Source organism: Phaethon aethereus (assembly GCF_964289735.1).
Source record: "Phaethon aethereus genome assembly, chromosome: 3".
NCBI lineage: Eukaryota > Metazoa > Chordata > Aves > Phaethontiformes > Phaethontidae > Phaethon > Phaethon aethereus.
In genome coordinates, this window is record NC_138576.1 from 11,547,101 (window position 1) to 11,567,478 (window position 20,378).

The 20,378-nt window shown below is 41.0% G+C and overlaps 2 protein-coding genes across 2 annotated transcripts in view; both read left to right on the plus strand.

The window, feature by feature from the left end:
- Window positions 1-10,690, plus strand: part of WDR35 (WD repeat domain 35) — a gene marked incomplete at both ends in the record, with an annotated part of 45,905 nt that extends 35,215 nt beyond the window's left edge. The window contains 9 exons of the mRNA XM_081998660.1: window positions 541-744; window positions 2,639-2,785; window positions 3,989-4,121; window positions 5,077-5,187; window positions 6,295-6,459; window positions 7,453-7,593; window positions 8,417-8,573; window positions 9,226-9,466; window positions 10,543-10,690. Of these exons, the coding sequence (XP_081854786.1) occupies window positions 541-744; window positions 2,639-2,785; window positions 3,989-4,121; window positions 5,077-5,187; window positions 6,295-6,459; window positions 7,453-7,593; window positions 8,417-8,573; window positions 9,226-9,466; window positions 10,543-10,690 (1,447 nt within the window). The remainder of the gene's footprint in view (window positions 1-540; window positions 745-2,638; window positions 2,786-3,988; window positions 4,122-5,076; window positions 5,188-6,294; window positions 6,460-7,452; window positions 7,594-8,416; window positions 8,574-9,225; window positions 9,467-10,542) is intronic.
- Window positions 10,691-12,017: 1,327 nt separating this feature from the next.
- TTC32 (tetratricopeptide repeat domain 32) lies at window positions 12,018-13,559 on the plus strand (the record flags this gene model as incomplete). Its single annotated transcript, XM_081998001.1, has 2 exons — window positions 12,018-12,408; window positions 13,329-13,559. 2 exons carry the CDS (start codon window positions 12,018-12,020, stop codon window positions 13,454-13,456), a joined length of 519 nt encoding a protein of 172 aa, XP_081854127.1. The 3' UTR covers window positions 13,457-13,559.
- Between the last annotated feature and the right edge of the window lie 6,819 nt (window positions 13,560-20,378).

The window sequence follows — 20,378 nt, forward strand, 5'->3', positions numbered from 1 at the left end:
CAATCTGCCCTGTTCTCCCACACTGCTGTCCTAACTGGACAAGTAACATCCAGATAGATTAGAAGGATAACTTATTCCTGATGGCAAATTTATATTATCAGGTTGGATGGGGCTTTGAGCAACCTGGTCTAGTGGAAGGTGTCCCTGCCCGTGGCATAGAGGTGGAACTAGATGATCTTTAAGGTCCCTTCCAACCCAAACCATTCCATGATTCTATGAGATAACTGCATTGAGACCAGCGACATATTTCACATAGGACAACTGTAATACTCAAACCCTGCCCATTCCTTCCAAGCCAGTGTCCATCTGAACAGCTGAACAAAAGAATATTAGCAGTTATTTGAACATCTTTCCCTCCACAAGTACTGGGTAGATCACAGAATGTCCTGTGACAAACATACAACTGAATTGAGATTAGTTAGTAAACTATACAATTGCAGTAACTTGTATATGTTCTTTAAAAAATGACTAGTTAAACTGATCTTCATTTAATTTAGTTTATAGCTGCTTTGCCATTTGTCATGTTTGTTTTTCACACAGGCGTCTCCTGGCTGAAGCTGCTCTTCAGAAGCTGGATCTGCAGACTGCTGAACAAGCTTTTGTACGTTGCAAAGATTATCAAGGTATTAAATTTGTGAAACGTCTAGGCAACCTGCAGAGTGAGTCGATGAAGCAAGCAGAAGTGGCAGCCTATTTTAGCAAGTTTGAAGAAGCTGAAAGAATGTATCTGGATATGGACAGAAGGTAATTGCATATAGTCATCTTAGCAGCAAATAAAGAAAAAAGTATGGAGAAAAAAAATTGTTTGCCTTAATAAGGAATGGCTGTTTTAGCACTGAAGACTCTTTACTGGTTTTTGGAAAGACAGAAGAGGATCAGATGGCGAGAATTTTGTTGTATCCATAAATAACCAATGCTGTATGTAAATCAGCGCATTCCAAACTGTTTGCAAAACCTCAGCTGCCCTACGTAGTGCTGTGTTTCATAGGTGTTTTTGCAAGTATTTTGTCAGTATTTCAACTGAGATTCCAAAAATACAAACAAACAATCTTAACTAATGTTTAATTTATGTACTGTTGCTCTTAGCTAGTAGCCAAGCACACATTCTTTCCAATTACATACACAAACAACAGTTTTTAATGAACTGTAATCTCTGGAGAGACAGAAAGGACTCTGGATGAAATTGTGGACCAATCAATAGAATTTTTGCTCAGGAATGAAAACAAACAAAGCAAAATTACAATATTACTTGGAAATATAAATTAATGCTAAGTGATTAGCTAGAGCACGGCCTTTACTGTAAAAGGATAATAAGAAATAATAAGCAGCAGTTGTACAATGTAGCCTGTAGGTGGTGCTCAAACATGGAGAAGCATGAATCACTTATGCACATGTGAAATTTTTAAGCTTTGATTAATGGAGCCATGAAAAAAAGAAGGGAATGATGGAGAAAAAATTATTTCTTCTTTCATGCTGTAAGAATGAGAAACCCTCCTCTTTGCCAGTAAGATGGGGGTGGGGAGGCAGGAGCTGGGGAGAGATGCATGTTAGAGCCTGGTAATGGAAAAACTTTCTTGTACACAATTAATTAGCCCATGGAAGTATGCTGGTTTGGAGACAGGGACTACCTCATAAGCACTTCAGTTGCACTGCAACACCGATTATTAGATACGGCATATTCCCTTCCACGTGGCTGAAGAGAAATTTGGTGATTATAGGATTGCAGAAGTCAAAGACTTACTTTTTTTACTGGTTTCTTCAACAGCAGAGCATCTTATTCTCCAGCTACAAGAATATGGGAATTCTGTATTGACATTATGTGTCTCCTCACTGGTAGAAAAATCTCAATAAGGACCTACCAGAAATCAGGCTGAAATAAATCTATTTTTCAAGTACAATTTTATTTTTTTTAGATAGATGCTCTTATTTAGCTGACTGCGCTGACTCGCTGTTGCCTTCCTTAACTGACTTGTAAGTTTACGGCATTTTTAAAAGACGTGTAGATATATGTCTCCCAGTTATTTATTATGCACCTGCAGAATTATTTCTGCATGATGTAATATAGAATTATTCTATATGGTGGAAAAAACGTGCCAAACAGACGCACGGTTGGTCATATGTATGCATGAATAATAAAAAGGAAAGACTACTACTGAGTCCTTTTTCCTTCATCCAAAGTCATCTGGAATCTGGAGGATAAGTCTCTGAAATCCATTTTATTACATCTCAGCTTTAGCCTTCATTATTCATATTCTTTGCTCCTTGGCCTTTGCCCTCATCTCCCTTCTGCAGCTGCCGCCATCTATTGTAGCGGTCAACAGTGAAAGATAGGAGTGGTATGAAGAATAAGAGGAAACCTGAAATAGCATCAGCCCAACTTCTCGCCAGCTGCTCATTTAACTCCTCACACAGGAGTATGGCTAATAGGGAAGTACATATGTATGACGTAACCTGTGAGCTATCTGACCATTTGCTTTTATGGAATACGGTTTAAATTGTAAATGAGCTATCCAGGATCATTGTGATAACTGCGATGTGGGTTATGATCATGAAAGTACTTTTGGATGCTTTTCTCAAGATTTTTATTAGCTATTTTATTGTTCTTTGACTTTTTCCTGCTGTTTTCTGTTTATATTAGAGATCTTGCCATTGGACTACGGATAAAACTGGGAGATTGGTTTCGAGTATTGCAGCTCTTGAAAACTGGCTCAGGTGACTCAGATGACGCCCTTCTTGAACAAGCACACAATGCTATTGGAGATTATTTTGCAGATCGCCAGAAATGGTATGTTCTGCAGAGGACCTAGTAAGAAGAAAATTACAAAGAAAATGATAAAACTGATGACAAGACTTAATTTATGAGGAGGGACAGATGTCAGGAAAGTCACGATGCAATACATGGGATAATTGTGGAATGATGAGATTTACCTCAGACCTTTATGGTTCTATCACTGCATGTACCTTTAAACAGAGAGCTGTTGATCAGCTATCTTAAGAATGAAGGTGCTAAAAATCTCAGTTTTGCCAGATGTCTGTTTGCTTCAAAGGAGGGGGACGGGGAGAGAAATACCTATACAGTTGTTATTAGGCTGGGTATAGAAAGTATTAAAGAAAAAAAAAATCAGTTAAAAAAAAAAATGAGAGAATTATTAAACATCAGTGAATTTCAAAACTACCCACAAATTCAAGAATGCTTAAACCCACAAATATTTGAAAATATCCAGAGTTCTCTCTGACCCGGATCTGTCTCAAGCTATTGCCCAAACTGGGCACCCAAGGAAGATTTTAACAACAGTGCATGCATGTTATAGTATTTCTCCAGAATGTGTTTTGCAGTCAGGTATTTGCTGAGACGGAAGTGACATCTTCATAGTTAGTAACTTGCAGAGACATTTTCTTTCATGAACTTTTCTTGTTGCCTTCTAAGCCCATGTAAACTTGTAGCATCCAAAACACTCTGTCTCATAGAGTTCCACAGCTCCACTATGTATTACAATTACCTAAACTGTATTATCACAGAATTTAGGTCCCAAAGCAGTTGAAAACTTGTGATGAGATTTTGAAAGTTGATTTTTAGCTGCTTTAGGTAACTTTTGGAGAATGGTCTTGGAGATCTTAGTGCTTGCATTTTAAAATATGGAGGCACAACAGTAAAGCCCTTTTCTGAAAGTTTAGTTTTAAGTTGTTGTCCATTATCAGCCATGATCTGTGCAGATGTGGGAATACAGTTTTAATATTCCTTGACTTCCTAACCTTATGCTAGTCAGAGACTCAATCTTGCTACTACTTCAATATAACGACCTCTGAAAACTAAAACTTTTAGTACATTTTAGAAAAACAATGAAATTCTAGCTACAAAAGCACTCTCAAGCAAACTTACCTATTTAAAGTAATGTCATTTTAAATTTACAAATGCAAAAGGCTTACACAATAAGAAGCTTCACTTGTGTTTATATATCAGTAGCCACCATTTTTTTTTTCTTATTAGGTTAAATGCTGTACAGTATTATGTACAAGGACGAAACCAGGAACGTTTGGCTGAATGTTACTACATGCTAGAGGACTACCAAGGACTGGAGAATCTAGCTAACTCACTTCCAGAGAATAATAAATTGCTCCCTGTAAGCAAAAAGTTCCTTTATTTTCATTGTCCTATGCTCAACTATTTATTTAAAATTTCCCATCTTGCGAAGGTTAAGAAAGAGAGAGAGAAAGTATGACCTACTCACTTAAGCATAATAGTGTTACTTTGGTATTGATCTCAAATGTTACTGTTGTTTTCATACCCCATCATTCTTCCTTGCCCTGATTGTCCAGGTTCCCCAGAAAGACACGATTATTCATCACGCTTGATGGCCACATGGCTAAGTCATAATTCACTGCTTCCCTCCCCAGATTGTGGCATTTCTCTCTAAAATAGCTATGCTTCACTGAGAAGTCACTCCTCATGGCTGGACACTTACTTTAGCTTTCATTTTGTCGTCTAGTCTGCACTGGCATTTTTTTGCCCCAAATTCTTCCTGGTTACTCTCCCTGGTTTAACTTCTTACGTGGTAGCTCTGGTGGGAGCACTAATGTACAATGAAAATTGAAGATACTCTGCTGAAAGGAGGGAAAGTAGGTGGTGTAGTCTGAAGTGACCTACTAAGTAATAGCTAATTTAAAACTACGATATAATTGATTAATCCAAAATGCTTGAAAAATGCAAAACATGCTCATTTAATGCCATTTGCAGTTGTTTGAACAAAGTGAGACATAGCAGTTTCTTTTTAACCTCTTTAGTGAGGTTTCATTAAATACTCTAAATAGTAAGAGCACAGTCCTTCTGGTATGATTTGAAAGAAAATTTTGTAAATAGCTTTCTTTTTTTAATTTAGAAGCAGTGTGTGAAAGTAGCACACTGTTCTAAAGAGTTATAGCAGTGCGTGTTGTCTTCACATAATCCATGAAGCAAACAACACGTTTCCCTCAACTTCTTGGAACTAAATTAAACAAGAATATAATAGTATTGCAGTTGCTACACAACATACTAAAAATCTGAAAGTGAATTTAACATGGTGCTGATGCTTTTTACAGGATATAGCTTATATGTTTGTAAGAGTGGGGATGTGTGAACAAGCTGTGTCAGCCTTTCTGAAATGTAATCGACCAAAGGATGCGGTAGATACCTGTGTACATCTCAACCAGGTAAAATAGCAGTAGATAATCTGCTTTACCGATACCAACTTAACAGTGAGTTTTCTGTGCTAATGCCCAATTAAATACAAGACCTTGTTAAGTGTCTGATGATGCGTCATGATTTCTCTAAAATTCATACTTCAGTGCTAAAGCCAGTTATCTGAAATTAGGATTAGATCATTGGAGGGACAGAGCTACATGTGGCAGTGCTGCTTCTGCATGTGTGTCGTAAGCATGCTCAGCATACAGACATTGGTGGCCTTTGTAGAGCCAGGCTCTGCTGTCTCCTGATGGAATGGCAGGAAAACTAGAGAGCTGCTGGCTGCTCATTTTCCACATTCCCCCTCCTTCCTTGGACAGATGCAAACGTATTAGTGGCAGCGTTAGGATGTAGCAGGAAAAGAACTGATCTGAAGAATAATCTGTAGGTTTAGAGCTAGAGCCGTTGCCCCTTCTGACTTACCTGTGCAAGCATTTGTGTCAACACAAAGAGAGAAACTGAGGACGGCTATGAGGAACTTGATGTATGGGAATAGCAGGACTGGCTAGTGCTGTCTTTACGTGAACAATTTCCTAGTTTATAGATCTGAAGGGCTATTAGGTATGAGATTCAGTTAAGTTTCTCAGTCCTCCCAAACTTGGTCTGTGGCAAATACAGTAGCCAGACTGTTGAGGATCAGGAAAATTCACAGCCAAAATGAGGTGTATAGAAGGGTGTTATTGTCTGTGCCTTAAGCTCATGGGCTGAAGTCCTCTTTTAGGCATGCTTTTGAGAGTTTGAGTTTTAGTAATATCAGAAGTGTTGAAACCCATGTGTACAGCTATGAGCAGCAATGAAGTGATTTCGCAAAGCTTTTACCAAAGCAGAAGCAACTGCTTTGTATGTGGTTTTGGACAGAGGTCCAGCATTTGTTTCACAGGCCTCCTGTATCACATGATTGGCAATGATGTTAGCATTTGTATTCTCTTGCTTTTTACTTTAATTTTATAGTAGCCCAGTTCTAAATGGTGATGAAGTATTGCACACAAACGTTGCAGACTATTCATGGATAACCAGCTTGTTCTGAGAATATATTTAAAAAAATGAGGTTGGTAATTGTCTGCTTTCATTTCTAGTGGAATAAAGCTGTGGAGCTGGCTAAAAATCACAATATGAAAGAGATTGGATCCTTGTTAGCGAGATATGCAAGTCATTTACTGGAAAAGAATAAAATCCTTGATGCTATAGAACTCTATCGTAAAGCCAATTATTTCTTTGAAGCTGCTAAGCTCATGTTCAAGGTATTGCAGGTTTTATTTTTATGTCAAATAACTGGGTTTTTGGGACTCGCTCTTATTATTTCCATGCTACTCTTTATTTTCTTGTGGTTATTTTAGCATTAACAATGACCAGGCAATAAGCAGATACCACAAAGATGAATCCAACTCCTCAGTTCACGTATCTCTCTCTGAAACAGTTACCCTGAATGTCCTCTGTAGCCAGTGGACAGGAGGCTTCCAGGACACAAGACATCAGATTTATTTTGAGACTTTCACTTCAGAGTGATTCGAACTGCACCTCAGAAAAGGTCATGTTGCCCTGCATTGACTATTAAAGGAGTATAGCAGACTGGCCTGGGTGCAACATCCACATTATTTTGCATGTTGTGTGGATTAGTTTTATCATCTCCTTTATTTTTAAAAATTGAAATGTCATTAACTTCATTTAGATTGGTACCTTCAATTAGAAACTGCTGTGGTGTGCTTTTAAGATACAGATGTTGCTTAGATTTTGTTTGGCTGCAGAGATTTCTGTACATAGCTTGTAAAGTCTGTGAGAGTGATGCATAATTTCTACAGCAAATATTTATAGTAAAAAAAAAAAAAGCCAAACATAAATGTGTGTTACTTTCCAAAGCCATTCTTCTTTTCCAGGAAAACCACCAGCCTTATTGAAAGCTATGTAACTCCAGTGTTTAAAAATCACTATTTTTTAGTTTGTTTTTATATCAAGTCAATAGACTTATACATGGTTACACTGGTTTATCCTTCCCAAAAATCTGGCTTTATATACTTGTTAGCTAAATAAATATAGAATAATGTGCATTCTTCACTTTGACATTTTCATTTATTGTTCTGTTTGCAGTCTAAATTACTACATTCAAATGCAGAATAGTTTTTTGGCATGATTTCCAACGTTTGTACAAGTATGCAATTGTCCAACAGAATGAAGCGACTCTTCTAATATTTTTTTTTTTTAAATCTACATTAATTTAATTGGTTTTGTTTTTTAAGATTGCGGATGAAGAGGCAAAGAAAAGGACAAAGCCTTTGCGAGTTAAAAAGCTTTATGTATTATCAGCCCTACTTATAGAACAGTGCCATGAACAAATGCAAAATGCACAAAGGGGAAAAGTTAAAGGAAAAGGTTCAGAGGTAGAGTGTCTATTTTTTTTTTCTCTCTTTTTTTCTTTCTGAATTCTGGTATGTGCTACCTAGACAGAATAAAGCAAGCTATCTTCAAGTGAGGCTATTATGTTTTTTTAATAACACTTTTTTCCTGCTGGGAACAGGAAAAGCAAGTTAAGAACAGTTAAGCAAGTTTTCCATGAAAACCTATTGTTTAAAGTATTATTTTAAAACATCTACATCATATGTATTAATAGATATTTTTCTTCCTAAGTTTAATGTACTTTTCTTAACATTTTCACTATATCAATGAAAATCATACTCGGAAACTCCAGATTTTTTTTTTTTTCCTGCAAGACTCTCACTTTCCTGTCATTGAGGAGTTAAGTATCAATCCCAAAGAGATATCTGTGATTAGATTAAGCTATGTTGGCTACAATTTAGCAGGGAGATGGCTCCAGGTATGGGGGAAGCAAGTGGAAGAATTTTTTTTTTCTGCTCACACTTTAATCTTCATATGCACAAATGAAATGGTTTAAGCAAAGTTTTAAGAGATCTGGTGTTGAAATGCAGTATTAAGCCAAACTACGAACCAGTCCACAGATGTGCACAGAATATATTTGTACACATGTATATGATATTTATATTTGAAAATCTGCACCATATGTTCTGCTATGCACTGTATAAAATACCTAACAATGTTCACTTTAGGTCCATGTATTTATATTTTCCCTAGTTAACACAGACAGTGCTGTAATCACCAAGTACAGAAAGATTCTTTTCATATATCCCAATTTCCTGCTGTATCTGTTTTGTATAAAAATTACTTGTGATACTGCTTTGTTTTCAGACTGCTTCAGCTTTGGCTGGTTTGCTAGAAGATGATGTTCTTTCTTCAACTAATCGCTTTGCAGACAATGCTTGGCGAGGAGCTGAGGCTTACCATTTTTTCATACTTGCACAAAGACAGCTCTATAAAGGTTCTGTAGATGCAGCACTTAAAACAGGTAGGACTTCATTTTTAACTCTGTAAAGAAACGGTTCTAATTTTAGAGGCCTGCACAGCATGTAATTTCATTTATAGTTGGCACATTTTTCTATTCTTGCTAGATCCATGGAATTTAAAACGAAATGAACTGAATATGGCTGCAGTCAAGATACCTGGAAAGTATCTTGTTGGAGACAATGCAAATCTAACTTACCAAATATTACCTGGTTAAATTGCACAATCTCTGTAGATGATCTGTTGACTGTTTTGTTTCTTTCTTTAAGTTATAAGGCATGCCGGAATTCACATCAGACCTCCTTGTAGAGCTTCATAAAAAATTTGTGGGAGTTAGAGAAGCAAATAGTACCCTATACTTTGTCCAAGTAATGCTGGTCCATTTCACATACTTCTAACATGTTTAAAAAAACCCCAAAGGTCTTAAAAAGAAACTTCAATTTCCCAATCAAATCTCCTTATTTTTATTTATTTTAAAAAAGTGTTAAACCATGCATTCTTCAGTCATGTCAATGAAAAGACTTTGGTTCATTGTGTCCAATTTGTAAGATTAATACTGTCTACTATCAGCAAGTATTTCATACAGATGCTTACACTTCTCAGATGACGTAGTAATTTCCTTGGTGTTTTTTTGTTTGTTTGTTTTCATTTCTTAGCTCTTCATTTGCGAGATTATGAAGACATTATCCCTGCAGTTGAAATCTATTCCCTTTTGGCACTCTGTGCATGTGCAAATAGAGCATTTGATATTTGTTCAAAAGCCTTTGTTAAACTAGAGTCCTTGGAAACCCTTAGGCCAGAACAGAGACAACAGTATGAAGACCTTGCTCTAGAGATATTCACGAGACATTGTCCAAAGTACAACAAAAAATCTGATCTGGATGATGTTCTTGAGAGGTGGGTTTATACTTATATGATACTGTAATAACAGTAGCACTTTTTTCTGCTATTGTATCTATTTTGGGTTTTGTGTGACCAAGTTAATTAAGTGCTTTGCTGCTTAAATCATTGGGCAAGAATGATGCAGGTGTTAGCCAGTTTGCAGAAAGGGTAATACAACACTCTTATTTGGGAGAATAGACACTGACTGTATTTGAGCTGGGCATAAAGATGTAACTTCATCTTAATTTGAAATGCATGTGGACAGAGCACAAGACTTTTAGTGGCTTTGATAAGGTGTCATGTGCCATTAAAGTAATAATGTTACTGTTTGCTGTTTGCATCGGTAAAATTTTTGTGGTGTGATGCAAATGTCAAGAAGTGAATGTTTAACCATTATTAAACAGTAAGTCTCCAGTGTCCTGTGAATTACCTAAATCTACATGGTGTGAGAAGATGAGTATGTCAAGTGAGTTAGAACATGAAGGGCATGCTCAGGGGCTAAGTCCTTGGAGTGGCTGTACCCACAATGGTGCCTTTGACGCATGTTTCCTGCTAACAGCATGGAATTTGCGAGTACAGAAGTTGATTGCGAATCAATTTTCTTTTTAATGAATAGGATTTTTACCAGTCTTCCTTGATTTTCCTGTGCAGATGTACTGAATCTCACTAGTGGTTTTCATTTTGACTCTTCAGAGGAATAAATGTAATAGTAGTGCTAGTGTCTAATTGGACCTTACCTTTGTATGGCCTTCACTGCTTCTTTTCACTTAATCTTTTACATCCGCTGGTCCTGATTTGTTGACTATATGGTTCTGGGGGTGTGCATTTTGTTATGTGAAGATTTACATACTTGGCTACGTTAACAGTGAAATGTTACATGATTTAATTTCTAATCAAAAAGTGGTGCACATCTGAATAGAGAAGCAGTATTTTACACATCAGCATCACCAGTTTTGTAACAAGCTGTAGGCATACACTGAGGTATTTATGCTGTTTTGCAAATTTCTACAAAACAGGTCTTCACTGCTATTTTAAAACTATGTTTTTGCTCTTTCAGCTCTATTTACTCTTCTCTTCTTTTTTTTAAGTAGTGGAGATGGGAAACTTCTTGTATGTGTTGCAACAGGAGACCCTATCCTGGAGTATCGATTCTGGATGTGCAGTGTATGTAAGCACTGTATGAAAGCGAAAGAAGCAAGCAATTGTAACTTCTGTCCTCTGTGCCACAGTACAGCATAGCAGGGGATAAAGGACTGTTCATCCTCATACCTGTTATGTCTCCTGGAAATATCCTCTAAAATGTTACTGATGTACTATTATTTTAAAATACAACTCAGGTACTGTATTGTAACAGATATTGCCACTATTAGAGAAACACTTTTTAAAAAACCCCAGAAAACCCCCAAGAGAAACGTTTACTGGTTCCATTTATGTGAAGAAAAGACTGTGTTAGATGCTTCGTCGTTGTTGTTACTTCAAAGTTTTACGGTAAAAGCATTCTTTTCTAACTGTAAATTGAGCCTAGTTTCAAAATGATGCAAATTGAATGTAGGTTCATCTTAATGTGTTTTACTCTGCGCAAGCTCCATTTATTTGTTTTTTTAATTTCCATAGGAAATTACTGTTTTTTTCAAAACTCACATTTTTTGAAGGAAGTAATTCCAGAGTTGAAATAATGCCACAGTATTTGTGATAATAACATTTTATGTGTTTTTCCACTGCTGTTTTACTGGAGCGATAGTACCAGCTTAGGTATAAGTTGTGCTGTTTTCTTCTGCCAAAGTGTATTTACGCCCACTGTAGCAATAAAGCGCTTGCAAACATTTAGCAGTCCGTGCCCTAAGCCTGCATCTGGGTTCTTCAGCTTGGGTGCTGTCTTCAACCAGTTAAGGAAACCTCTATCAACCTTCAAACTGCCATCTGGTAGCGAGCTATTTTTTTTAAGTAGCTTGAAGAGAGCAGCTTACATGTTGAACAGATTTCAAGAGACGAACTGTCGTTCTTGTCATACACCAAGGTTTAAGGAACGCTACTTTACGTAGCTGCTCTCTTTTACTGCTGGGTTTGAGCCTCTGCTCTGGAAATGCTGCAGGTCCTTTCTCCACGCTACGAGCTTTCCACTAGGCCAGCCAGTGCCTGGCAGCAGCCATGACCCTTGACGTTCGCGTTGCATGCTCCTTTCCAAGAGGCAAGCGTGACGCCGCTTCTGCGCCCTCTCCCAGGGCAAATAGTGCCTTTCGGTTACACCTGGGTTAGGCAAGAATGAACCCGTTTTGTGTCCGAGATATTAAATAGTACTAAAGTATTACTTTTTTTCTGTCCTCGTTTTCGAACTTCTTTTTCCTTCGTAGAAATGTGTATTAGAGGACTGTGCCACTCATGTCATTCCGCGCTCCACCAGCAGCATCCGCGGCGGGGGGCGGAAGGGGCGGGTACAAGGGGCAGAGCCCTTTGTCAGCCCGGTCCACGGCTCCCGCAGGCCCTCGGATTCCCTTCCGGCCGCTGCCTTCCCGGTGACGTACGGCCGCGCCCGCCCCGCGTGGCGTCACTCCGCGGCGGCGCTGCCATGGAGCGGGAGGCGGCGGGCGGCGGGGCGCCGCTGCTGGCGGCCGCGCAGGCGCAGCTGGCGGCGCGGCGGCTGGAGGCGGCGGAGGAGCTCTACAGCCGCTTCATCGCCCGGTGCGCGGGGCCCGCCGCAGGCCCCGCCCCCGCAGGGTACGTGCCGGGAGGTGGGCAGGGGGGAGGGGGAGGCGCGGGGCCCGCTGTAACGGTTGCTCTCGCTCTGTCCCCGCGCAGCGCCGGCCGCGACCTCGCCACGGCCCTCAACAACCGGGGCCAGATCAAGTACCTTCGGGTGGAGTTCGCCGCCGCCATGGAGGACTACACGGCCGCCATCGAGTGCCAGCCCGGCTTCGAGGTGCCCTACTACAACCGGGGCCTGGTGCTCTACAGGCTGGGTACGGGCCGCGCCGCGTGTCGCCGCCTCGCCGGTCACGGCAGCGCCGGCTGGCCCGGAGCCCTTTCCCCGGGCGACCCGGGGCAGCCCTGCGCGGCGCGGCGCGCTCACGAGGCAGTTGCCGCCGTCTGACAGGCGGAGGGACCGGCAGCGGGGGGAGCCCGGTTTTCTCAAGGAATCGCAGGACGTTGCAGGCACGAGCCGGCCCGACGATCCGTGTTTGCAGATGTGCTGCTGTGTCGTTTGAAATGATCCTGTTCCGGGAGAAACGGGGAAAGTTGCAGTTTCAGTTGAGGAAAAATTTGCATTAGGGGTGAGATGGAGTGGAATCCAAACATTGCCATTAAACCTAAGAGAGAGCGTCTCTTCAGCAGGTGCAGCCACAGTGAGCACAGCATCCTGAGCTTGCAGTGGGCTGTCAGCCACTTCTGGGGAATTTGAGGCCCAAGTGTTGAACATGCTGTAAGAAAATGACACCCCTGTTCCTTTCGTTGGAGCTTGGCCATTGCAAAGTCAAGACGCAGAAGCTGAGGGACCAGAGAGAGCACTGGGAGAACGGGCATCAGCTGGGAAGCAGTATGCCTGCGTTCCAGGTTTAAGGCACCCCTGGCTATTACCTCGGTGCTTGAGTGTTGGGCACTGTTGAAGCCAAGAGAAGGCCTGTTGGCTCCTTCTCTTGGAGTAAGCTGGCAGAATTGGGCCTTAAGCCCGTTTTAGGTTCAAAAATAGGCACTCGGGTTCTTGCTCTGAAGACTTTTGGCTCCCATTTGGACCCCTGGAGAATCCAAATGTAGTGGGTGCAGTAAACACAGCTGCTACTTTTGTTAGTGAAAGCATAGGTGTCATTCTTCAGTTGTGGTTTGTGAGTTTGAGCAGTTACAGAGAGAGAATTAATTCATTCTTTCTTTTTTCTTGGGACAGGGTGCTTTGATGAGGCCATGAAAGATTTCAGGAAAGTATTAGAGTTAAACCCCCAGTTTGAAGATGCTGCACTGAGTCTAAAACAGGCTATTCTTGATAAAGAAGAAAAACGAAAACGGGGTTATTGAAAACGCAGCTAGTGGTGTGAAAACGTTTTTGGTAAACACTGGTGTAATTTTTGTCATTGATGGATGAAACACAAAATCATTTATATCTGTTATGCCCTACTGAAGAAACCTTATTCTTGGATAAATAAGTTAAAAATGGATCATGATTGAAGAATAAGCTATTTTTGTATATTGTTAGTGTTGAGGAAAAGCAGAGTGTTCTATGTGAGATACTTGTACAGATTTGTACAGAAGTACTTCATAAAGGTGTTGGAAGCTCAGTAATAGCAACTGAAGTCTGTAGTTCTCTTCTTAAAACTGTGTCTGTACTCTTCCACAGATTGTTTTAAACAATCTTTCACGGGGAAGAAAAATCACACCATATAAAACATTTAAGATTGAAGCCTATGAGAAGTACAGTGATTTAATAATGGTAGTGTTTGTCCACATTTAAATGTAAATTTGATTTAAGCTAAAAGTGCAGTTGTTAATTACAAGGTGGTATCTTTGAGATGCTGTGATAGCTGATTCTCTTTTCACATCAGAGTGTTTCTGTATTAAGAAGCACTTAACAAAACCAGTAACATCTTTTTAGGTAACACCATCTGTACCTTGCAGGAGGAATGTCGTATAAGCATTTGGTCCGTCTTAAGTTCATTCACTCCCAGAGGTAGTTTTACATTATGTAAACAGGTAGGAGCAGAGCATACTTATTTTTTGTAATCCCATTGTAAGTATTGAACGGATTAATAATTGAATGAATAAAAATGAACATGTACTTTTTATCTTGTCGTCGTCTGTCAAGAGCTTATGGTAGCGGATGTAGTTGGGCTATTCACAGTAGGAACTGTGGCTTTCTCCTTCTTATTGAAAAGGCCAATTGCTTGAAAAATAGGATCTGAAATCTGTCTGACTGAACTGGCTGTGAATACCCAGGCAACTTCATTTCTTACATGATAGGAGGGACCATTGCTGAAATCTGTAAATCATCCACAGAAACACCCTTGCATATTCTTAGCAATACAAGTTCTAGTAAAAGAAATATTCTTTCATTGCCCACGTGAGCATGAGGATTTTTCTTTTTTAATAAATTATGCTAATGGCAGTTCTGCTTCTTACGGCGAGTTCCTCCATGGGTGGTCCTGGAGCCTGCACAAGTGCAGGGCTTACTGAAGATGATGGGACCCTTTGGGGTAAGTCATGAGAAGAGACTTGGGCCTCTGAACATCTACCCCAGCAACCTTACAGAGATTGCCTTGAGCTTTGGGATGAAACTCTGCAACAGCCACAATGAGCAGATTTGGAGCATGGGTCTGAGAAAATTCTGCGTTTACCTGTCATGCTCCATGACACTTGACAGCAGCAAGTTTGAAGTTACATAAATATGATGCATGATCGCGGGATGTAACCTTTTACAGTTTGGAAAGCAGGCTGTGATGTCATAACAATGGCCATTTTTTTCCAAAAGTTTAATTTTGGACTTTCCTGGGTGTATTAAGCACATGCTTTGCTTCAATTTTTATATCTTAGTGTTCATCTCCAAAAAAACCTGATAATTTAATGACTTGGCATGTTTCCTGAGTCTCAAAAATTGAGAAATCTTGCCAACTCCTGGTTGATGGTGAGAAGGTGGGCTAGAACTAAGCTTGTTCCTGATTTACCATGCCAAGAAAATTACACGAGATTGTATGAACAGTTGAATATAACCTATGAAGTTTTGCTTTGAAAGGAGATATCACAGATGTGGTTCTGCACAGAACACTTTAAATGACAGGATGCAGATAAAAATCAAAAGATTAACAGCAAATTAGTATTTTAGAAAATAAAGGTGCTAGTAATACCCCTCCTACCTCCCAGCTTGTGTTGGTTTGTGAATGTTGCTCAATTACTTCTAATGCATTCAATGTTGGCACAGAAATATCTCACTGGACTGGGAGCAAATTTAGCACGATTCTCCACAGTATTTCCTTCTCTCTCCTGTGAAAAGATGCACTGCCATGGTGCATTTTGGCATAATTTGGAATTATTGCAAGCCAATAATTTTGGCCAGTAAGATTCTCGCACACATATTCCCCTTTATGTGCACGAGTCAGTTCTCTGGCTTTGCATCACAAGACTAATTGGGGTTTTCAGTCTGAAATAATAGTATTGTGTGGTGTTCTTTCACTCAGGCCTGTCAAAAGGGTATAAACCACCGTTATCAATGAAAAAAAACAACCTGAAGAGGAGAATGTGTTTAGTAACTCCTATTGCCCTGCAAGTATTCCTGCGTGTAAGAATTAAAAGTCTAATGGAGAGCAGTAAAATTCTTTTTATGTAGTGTTTCCACATGAAATTCAGACAACCTCTCAACTTGTAAAAGGAGCAGGGGTTGTGTGCTTTGGATGCTTTGCTGTGCAGAGGTAGTGTGGCTTTACACCTTCACCGGGCTTTAGGGGTTGTCTCTGCTTGAACGTTATAAACCTCTGTAGAGCGTCTGGGTCAATCCTGTCTGCCCGCTCCATCGCCCTCGTGAAACATTGGCTAGTCAAAGTCCTGGCGCTGTACCGGCGAGTCCAACAGGTGGTTGCTGCTAGCATACATCGACTGGTTCTTTACTCTGGCCAGAAATGTTTCAGACGTGAATAATTCACAGCTGCTTTCCCAAGGTTTCCTACCTATAAACCTACTCTCCAAAAGCCCTTGACTCTTTCCTTCACTGGCAGCCCTGTCATTTAGTTGGTTCCTCATAGCTGGGATTAATGTGGCAATGAGTAACAGTGTTCTCACCTGGTGATTTACCTCTAAACTTACAAAAAATATGTGGTTTTCTCAATACATTAGAGAATGTTGGGTTTTTTCTTCAGTATCTGGAATAACAGTCTCTAAGATCTTACCTGTTCAGAGAACAAGGCAAAGAATAACATCATCACTCGATGCTTTTCCCTAGCACCCTGTTTGTCCTTCTACTGAACCACAGGAGGAGGAGTTGTCACACCCTCAGCAGTGTTGCAAGGCCTCTTCCTTGCTTTTGTAGAAAGGTAGGAAAAGATGACAAAATCCCAGGTTAGCAGGGCATGGAGCAGTATGAGAAGTGTTTCATATACATTTAGTGTGAGATGCAGCCTGGGGAACAAGGAGAGCCATTCTGAAGGGAAAACTGCGTCACGTGGAGGGGAACGGGCTAGGTCACCAAGTGGCCAGAATATGTTCCTCTTCCACGTGCTTTCCCTCCGAGTGGACAGCAGAGGTAAGTCAGTGTTAAAAACCTGAAAAACTTTGGCTGTTACAACTGAGGATTGCACTGTGCACCATCCCGTTTGGTAGGTAACCCTGGTAAAAAGTAAATTAGTAGTGAAAGGTGCACTATTCAAATTTTGTGCCAGATGAATGCCTTTGTATCAATAAAGCTCAGTTATGCAGGTCGTGTTCTCCCCTGACTATCAGAAAGGGAAGGGTTCAGAAAGAGGAAAAAACAATGTTCAAAACTGAAGATTGCTAGTAGAAGGATAATATTCTATATTTTTTTTGTGTTAGCAGATGATTGTTGGTCTGCCTGATCCTTTTAATAGAGGCAGAGGCTGTATCAGTAGAACAGATTCAACCTCAGACTGTGGCTTTCAGGCATGATGGAAGGGCTGGTTGCTTTTTATTTTTTTAATCTCTTTTTTGAGATCTGGTCAAGGTGGAGGCTCACCTTGCAGCATGTTGTGATCATTTGAGTTGGACTCTAGTCTGTTTCTGAAGATTAACTGTTTCCAAGGTTTTCCTTCTAGGATCCCTTTAGTCCGTGATCAGGGAGGGATTGGATGCAGTCCACAGCATCGCTTCCTACAGCCCATGATGATCAGGTTTTTCACCATTCATGTCTGTATTGTACAATAAGCATGTGAAATGGACCTGAGGATATCTTCATCTCCCAACAAGAACAGCTGGTCCAACCCTGTCATAGACATCACAACAGTACGTTTCAGCCTAACTCCTATTACTGTGGAAAAGGCTGATCCAAAGTTCAGTGCTTTGCAGGCTTGTATGGGGGGACTCCTGTGTGCCTGTGTCTGTGCATTTAACATCTCTCTCGCACCTTCCTTTTCTCCACATTGGCTGAATAACGAAGGCTTGTTCAGCTGTAGTGGTATGACCAGAGTGGTTCCTGAAAGCCTAATGCAAGAAAGAATTTAAGGAGGCCTGAAAACTGTAATCTAGGACATGAGTTAAGTGCTGAAGTTCCATCTGCAACACCTGAGAGGAGGGAGTAATCCCAGGAGAGCCTAAATGCAGAGCAATACACCGTGCAATAGCATGGCTGAATCATAGCTTGGCAAAGACACCCTCCAAGCTAAACAATGAATGCTAACCCTAGCACGCTTGTGTGATTCAGTGTAAAAAACATCATCTGCCATGAACAGCAATCAAGGTAGGAGGGGGAAACCAAAGATGTGGAATTCCGCTGATCTGTGAGGATGTGGAAACCTGAAATGCCTGTTGAAATGGGAATGCAGGTCTGTCTGACCTTCTCCCTTTCCCTCCCAATGTATCTGGAAGAGAAAGGTCTCCCCATCTGCCGGGTGGTGAGTGGATGCTGGATCCCTTCCTGGCTTTCCAGGGCAAAAGGGAAAGACCTGGGATATCCCACTTGCTGCAGACAAGTGTACCTGAATCTACTCTGCAAGACTGCAAAGCGAGTGAACCTTAGTGACGCAACACCAGACCTGATGCTCATCTGTGTAGAACTAAGCGCTAGTTCCCGTGAGCGCTGCGAAAAGAAAAGCTAGCATTTAGTGATTTAACCTCGACTGCTTTTTCGATTAACAGAAAGTTCACCTAAACTGATGAGTTTGTTACTGTTAATATTAAAAATGGGGAATGGGCTTTCTTGAAAAATGTGTGGGAGCAGTAGGCTCGCTTGACTCTGCAGTGTTAGCTCCGGACAGTAGAGTGCACTGCTCATACGGCGGAGAGGAAGGCATCTCCCAGGCTGCTGCTGAAGGAGGTCTTGAGATCCCAGTACCCTCCTGTTCCTTTTTACAAAACTTAGTCCTTCCGTAGATGCAGCTTTAAGACTACATTTATTCAGCAATCACCACAGGCATGACTGCAGCTTTTGGGAAGCGTGCCACGTATATGCACTAATCAGCGTACGTAACCGAGCCAGCCTGTGAAGACACAAGCTGTACGAACTGTGCAAACCCACCGGAGACTGCACTCCGGCGCGTTATTAGCCGGCATCGGTGCAACTGCCCCTTCTTCATTGCTGTTGAGCACCCACTCGTGCTGCGGGTACACCTTCAGTTCCAGTGTAGGCACATCCCAAGTGGTTACAGGTGGTCATGCGCCTGGTTCACCCTTGATCTGTAGGAATAACCCTTCTAATTTTTATTCTCTTTAAAAAATGTTTTATGTGGCCACAGAAAAAAAAATACCAGGTGAGTTGTCCTTTTTACTCATGTTAGAGCATCCATCTTCTCCCATTTTGTAGAATTAGCCTTTTCCATACCTTGGCAGGTGAGAGGAAAGTGAGGAGCTAATAGATTTCCAAGAAGCTCAGGTCAATGTAGTGTTATAGGCAAAAATCTGCATTGATGGGGAAAAAAAAGTGCACTGTTATCTTGCATGTGGAAGAGGCCCTAAGTAGCAGATTGCTTGGCTCTTTGAAGCCAGTGTTGGTATACCAGATGGTTGCTGTTGCACATTAGCAAGGAGATGATCTGCACTTACATTATTTTTAATGTATTTTTATTTGACTTTTCAGATTTGCACTTTACATTCACATGGGAGGATTGGCAGTCACTTTATGGAATATTACAAGAAGCAGCCATAATCAGGGCTGGAATAATTTTAGTGATCTGCAAGTCCATATTTCAACAGCTGGAAGAAACAAGTCTTATTTTGCAGCCTTGGGTTATTTTCTGTTAAGTTTTCTTTTGTAGCCACTTCAGAGAGGCAGGAGGTTACAACATTTACTAATCCTCTTAGCAGACCCGAGCATTTTCCAGTGCTGTAGTGCTGTCCTGAGTCCCACAGTCTGGTCTTTTCGCTTCAGGCAAGGTAATTCTGGTGGTCACTGAAAAAGGTAGCTCCTGTGCCTAGTTGTGCCATTTAGAAAGCAGCCAGCACAGCAGAGCCTTCAGGTGCTGTTGGAGACACACGCACGGTGAAGTGAGGAGCGAGGCTGGAGCACACAGCTGAGTAGCTCTGGTTCTCTAAAGGCAGATGAAGCTGTAGGATAAACCCTAACGATTTGGGGGATTTGGACCCTTACAAAGCATTTGGAATATGGCAGTGATTTGTGCCTGAGCGTTTGTTTTTTAAAATTTTGGATCCATTTTCTTTCAGCTGAACGATGATGACTGCTGGGGGCAGTCCGGTTGAAAACCTGTTGGAATAACATCTGGTTTCAAAAGTGCCTGCTACATCCCAACTCCAACATGCCCTGCACTACTGCTGGCATCTTCTCCAGAGCCATGCCACCTGTGTTTGTCTTGGCAGGTAGCTTTCCTTCATCCCTCTCTTACAGGCTCAAGCTTAGACCAGGAGGCTGCAAACCCTGCCTGTTCCCCAGTTCTTGTCCCAGAACTTACTGTTCTAAGGTCTTGAAGGACAGGCTATGCACTGCTTGTGCCGCAGAGCACGGTCACCTCTACAGGTGAGTACACAGGGCCTGGTATTCTTACCGAACTCAGTTTACTTGGTCATCTTAGATCTGGATCAACAATCCAGACTGGTCCAGCGAGTATGTAGCCCTGGAGACTGGCTGAATGGTGACCTGGAAAGGCTGAGAACGATACACAGTGTGTTTGTGTAGTTTTTCAGGAATACATACATGCTGTACATTAAGTGCTAATGTATTAAAGTATGAGATAAAAGTAATGTTATAGGTATTCCAGATGCCAAAACCAGAAGTCCTGAATCCCTTAAAAACATCAGGTCAGGAGTGCTTTGCAATGGCTCTTTTTCTCCTGAA